The sequence below is a fragment of the Ceratosolen solmsi genome, unplaced genomic scaffold (genome assembly GCF_000503995.2).
Source record: "Ceratosolen solmsi marchali unplaced genomic scaffold, CerSol_1.0 scaffold23, whole genome shotgun sequence".
In the NCBI taxonomy this organism is placed as follows: Eukaryota; Metazoa; Arthropoda; class Insecta; order Hymenoptera; family Agaonidae; genus Ceratosolen; species Ceratosolen solmsi.
In genome coordinates, this window is record NW_011948430.1 from 3,045,714 (window position 1) to 3,051,389 (window position 5,676).

The 5,676-nt window shown below is 38.5% G+C and overlaps 1 protein-coding gene across 1 annotated transcript; it reads left to right on the forward strand.

Moving 5' to 3' along the window:
* The first annotated feature begins 456 nt into the window (after positions 1-456).
* Positions 457-4,570, forward strand: LOC105364011 (prisilkin-39). The gene is made up of 3 exons (XM_011501845.1): positions 457-539; positions 1,783-2,104; positions 4,134-4,570. Exons 1-3 carry the CDS (start codon positions 528-530, stop codon positions 4,496-4,498), a joined length of 699 nt encoding a protein of 232 aa, XP_011500147.1. The 5' UTR covers positions 457-527; the 3' UTR covers positions 4,499-4,570.
* Positions 4,571-5,676: the final 1,106 nt, after the last annotated feature.

Consider the following 5,676-nt stretch of genomic DNA (forward strand, 5'->3'; position numbering starts at 1 on the left):
TGGTGGAAAAAGCGTCGGATACCGTGGCGCAAAGCGTCGCAGCCCCACGTGCAATGGGAAGTCGTCACCTCGCGAGGACAATTTTATATGAAATGCCGAATAAAAGGAGTAGTGGTACTCCTTCCCAGACGCAGGGCGTGTCCGGATTGTTAAGCGCATAGACAAAGCGTCCTTCGTTCTTATCTCGTAACGGAGTCGGTCCGAGTGAGGGGGATGAGTGAGGCCGCGGTTCCTGGACCCGGCGAAGGCCGTACGTCGTGCCCCCGCTGCACCGACCGTGGCTGCGGCGGCGGCTCATGGGTGTGTCCGATTGCGACCTTCTTGCACAATGGGCCGCCAGCCGCGAGTCTACCCCATTTTCTCTCTCTCCTTGCCGCCTATTCTTTCTCTTTTACCATCGTCTCGAAGGGATTTGGCTGGTGCGCGCGCGGGGGCGCGGTCGCCGCACCGTCCTTCTCCCACGAGGCATATATAAGCAACTTGACGATCGGTCTCTGGTACACTCAGCTATCGACACGGCCGACAACATGAAGGGTTTTGTAAGTATCGCGGTAGCTGTATTCGCCTGCCACGTTGTGCGCGATCCTTTTCCTTCGCACTTCGGTCCAGTGACATTATCATGGTTTTTAACGAGTGCTTTGCCGATCCGTACGAACGACGGCCGAAGCTGCCACTTTAACATTAGCATCGCGATTTTATTGGGACAGACCGTCAAGCTGCCGGCTAAGTCTCCCAACACTTCTTATACGAGAATCGACCATTCGACCTGACTCTCTGTCTGACCACAGTCGCAACTAACTTGCTATATATTTCCTTTCAATTTTCAACAAATTGCTCATTCTCTCAATTCAATGATGCTTTGAAATGAAAATCATACATCCATAACAATTATTTAGCAGAATTTTAAAGTTTTTTTTTTTTTTTTTTTTTTTTTTTTTTTTTTTTTTTTTTTTTTTTTTTTAATATGCCAGCGTCTTAAAACAAGTCCTCTCACCCGACCATATTAAAATAATTATTCTCGTAAAATAATATTTAACTCGTACTAAACGAGGACATCTTAAATTACAAGAATTTGTTATATGATCAATGACTTTCTACAAAAACGAATCAACGATCTATACACACACTCGTCGTCATCCTAATGTCGGATATTTCTACTTATTAATCTCTTCCCTGATAAGCCATACTTTATCGAGTTTAATCAATTTATCGTCAAACGATATTGTTCAGTTAAATAGATCGATTAAATGCTCCTCTAGCATATATGCCTGCGATAACAATTGTTGAAAATTGTTGATTGTCCATACAATTATATAGTACGCGCTTACAAGCTCGTTCAGGCCTCTTGTACTAATTGAACTAATTTTACATTTACCAAAATAAAACCATCACTATACAACTTCAATATTTGCATAAAATTATTATAAGATTAAGATATTGTAAAAAATAATGCAATAGGATAAGGAAGTTTCACTTCACTCCACCGCGTTCCCCTTACCAATGCTCAACTAAAACCAAGACATTAACGAACGATAAGCGTAATTACGGCCTTAGAAAGCAAGTCGGCATAGTCCGCGTAAAGAAGAATGTCCGAGCTAATCCAAAGGTTCTCGAGTCGCAAGGATAAATATAAATCACTGGCGCGAAGCGTAAGGGCGGGAAGGGGGTGGTCCGCATTACCATACTCGAAAACGGACGAGGAGCTAGATAGAGCCTGAGCTGCTCGCTAACCTAACCTACGGAGATAAGGTCACACCACTAAAGCAGTCAAACTTCTCGTAGATTATCTGTCTCGCGATGATCGCAGCGGTGAGCGCAGGAGCGCGCGATAAGCGAGGAGCTGTGTGGCCAGGTCTCGGTTACGGACACGGCGCCTACGGACCCCACGGTCTCGCCCTTGCCGGCCCTATTCTGGGACCCGCGAGCCTCGCTGGACCCCACGCCGGACCCTCGGCCCTTGCCGGACCCGTCATCGGACCGGCTCACCTCTCCGGTTCCGTCGCCGGTGCCGCTCACGTTTCAGGTGCCGTCGCTGGACCCGCCGTTGTCACTGCTTCCGTCAGCGGACCCGCCCACGTTGAACACTACGGTGCTCCCGACTACGGTAAGCATTTTTTTTTAGCGAGCAACCTACTTTGTGTTTATTCGTGAGAGGCGTTCGGCGGTCCGCCTCAAAAGTCTTTTTGATGAAATTAAGCTTTTCATACTCAACTGCAGCTTCGCGTTCATACGACACACTAGTAAATTCAACTATTACTTATAGCGTTAATGATATTTTAATCTCCTTAAAAGCACTCGTGCCAATCACAGATTGCTGGTATATAATATTGGTTATCATTTTATTTATTAAGAAGTAATTTTTTTTTTAAATATCAATATATTAAATAAAAAAATAAAAACAACTCGTTTAACGGATCATTATCGTAAGCAGCTTTACTACTTTCTCATAATATTAAAAATAAATTAAAATAGCACTCTTCGCTATTATTTGTAAAATTATTAAACTTACATTGCTCTTATCATTAAGAAATCAGTATCGTTCAAATTAGAATGAAAATTATTCATATGAACATTAATATTTACTTTAATTTCTGTATATATATTATGTGTATTCATAGAATATATATGCTTTTTCATCTTTATAATGATAATTATTAGAATTCTATATATACCATATTATATGCAAATAATCGAAGTTTTATATTTATGTACAAAAATGTTAAAATCAAAACGAAGAACATATAAAGTAAAATTAATCTATCCCAAGACACTTGTTGATGAGGCACAATACAACAAGCTATCATATTTATATTTATACACAATCGACAGCTATCATATTTATTTATAAACTATTTAAAAATATATTTTAGTTTTATTACCGATTCACAATTAACACAGTGAAAAATAAAATACTAACAGAATTCGGTACATATTCAATGAAATTGTTTCAATCTCCTTTATTATAAAAATACAAAATATATTTATTTTCCTTTTTGGACTTTTATAACTATAATGATTTTGATGAAAAGCTAATAAAGAATAAGTGAAATAATTAATTTTAACTAATAAAATAACTAGTTGATAAATATCATGCAGTTAAGAATAATTTTAATTAATAAAGCTAAAAAAATTTCTTATTTATTTATATCATTTCATATTTCTTAATACTCTTAATAAGTAATACTCTTAATGATAAATAAATTGAAATTGTAAATTAAATACGGACAATATTACGGAATTATTAAGTGTAATGTTTTTGAATAATAGATTTTATTTACATAAATATTTTGATGGAAATATGAAAAATTCAATAAATATTTGTAAGAAGTTTAATTTGAAAAACAAACGCTTATATATTTTTTTTATCGACAAATATTTTCTCTGTATAATTGATCAAATTTATTAACAGAATTATTTACATAAATACAAATAATCTCACGTTGCTAAAAAAAACTATACTCGAAAAATTCCATTCAAAATCATTTATGAGTTTTAAGGAGAAGTTTTATAGACGCAAACTCGGAAAACTCATCTAAATTATTTGGTATACGTTATAATACTGTATACGTTCATTGAATCCGTTACATTACATTGATCAGAAATTATTTAATATGAATAGACCAAATGCACTTTTTTCTATGAATATTCATGTTTTTGTCTGTCATGAGCCGATAATAATATATAATTTCAACTATGTGTAAGCATCGCTAAAAATAGCACGTTACTAGCCAATTACCAGTGTAAAGAAATTATATATCAATTATTACACATTAACTATTTAAATAAATAAAAAATATACAATTTCAATGACATACATAAATGTAAACGTATATGTGTTTGACATAACATGCTTGGCACTCGAATAACTTCAAATATATCCATATTAATTTGTAGCTAAACGAGATTATTATCTGTCAGATAAGAGGACCACATACCATTAAATCACCGCATTAACTCCATTTTTATCCGGCGAGGTAGATTTATCTCGGCACTTGTATTCACGGCGTGCCAAGAGTCCACCCCTCCTCCTCCTCCTCCTCCTCCTCATCGTAACGTCGCAATTCTCTCCCTCCCCTAAACTAGCCGCCGATCCCCACCCGGAAACTAACGCAGGTAAACTGTCGTTTGCACAGGCTACAGCGGCTACGCCGGTTACGGTGGTTACGCCGGATATGGTGGATACGCCGGATACGCGGCACCCGCCTACGCCAGCTACGGCCCCGGCCACGGCATCGTCTTCGCCGGTCCAGCGCATCATGGCCACGTAGCCGTAGGACCAGCTCTCCACGGAGCTGTCCTGGCAGGACCCCATGCCGGCCCCATCGCCGTCTCAGGACCCCATGCCGGCCCCATCGCCGTCTCAGGACCTCATGCCGGCCCAGCCGCCGTCTCAGGCCCGAGCGCAGGTTCGGCTGTAATCGCCGGACCCTCTGGCAAAATAACGACGCATGGCGCTGGCCACGGAGCCGCGGTCGTCACTGGCCACGGACCCTGGTAATCTCGCTAGAGAATGGGCCCGAGGGCTCGTCCGACAGCGCGGAACTCGAACGGACGGAATAGCACGCCTGTGGAATGAGTACCTGACGGGCATCGACATCCTCGCGGCAGCAACAGCGGCGACGGCGACGGTGACGACGCCGTCTTCACTACACGCAGGACTCGCTCGCTCTTGACCCCCGTGCCACGACTCTTATCTATTCTTTAAGCTTACTCCTCTCATTCTTCTTGTCCATCCTTTCGTACGTTTCCTGTCGCGAGAGATTCATGCCATTCACATGCGAATTTTATATGTACACACTTTTTACGTATCGATCACAATTCGCCGGTATATGTAAATATAAATAGATAAATACTCAATAAATGCACCATCAAGTTATCAAAATGCCTTATTTCTAATGCCTCTTTGTCATCCTTTTTTATCCTTAATGTTTCGTGAACAATGCGGTTACAGTGACACGTACAAAAATGTTCTCTTGGTCGATAAATTTTAAATTTTGTTTTTTAAATCTCAATCACAAGTTTCAATGACAAATAAATAAAAATTCAAACTAAAATTTATAATTATTATCAATACGCTTCGATGACGCTACGACGCTTCTTTAATTAAACCACTTAATGTGCAATGTTGTCTATCGACGTTTCATGCAATGTCTATTTCGTTCATACTACAGAAACGTGATATGTGGTATTTAATATAGATTGGAACTGCTGTTTAAAAATTTCAAGTATTTTCAGGGTAAAATTTTATAATTCGCAAGTACTTGAAATTTAATTGAAAATATAATTTGTAGGTGTATTTTGACAATTTATAAGTGTTTGGAATAAAAATAGGTTGAAATTGATATGTGGTATGCTGATATTACGGCAACGACATGCATCTTGAAAAATAGAAGTTTAGAGGTTTAGAGATAATTAGAATTCCATTGAAAATTAATGGCTTTCCATTAACCTTATAATGGTTCACGAGATGACTCGGAAACATTTAATTATCATTTTTTCTCCAGACAATGCTATTCTAGATAAAGTGTTAAGTATTTTGACAATAATACCGACGCAATTCATCAACGTTGAAATCTTAACACAATATTCAATTAATATTTAATCTGCTTATAATAAAAAAATTTAATAGAACAATAATAGAACCCATTGGATGTAGAATTATGAATATATTATTAA

What these genes read in the sequence shown, in the direction of transcription:
- LOC105364011 (XM_011501845.1), top strand. An exon ending in CTACGGTGCTCCCGACTACG is followed by an intron (nt 2,105 to 4,133) that starts GTAAGCATTTTT and finishes TCGTTTGCACAG; the next exon opens with GCTACAGCGGCTACGCCGGT.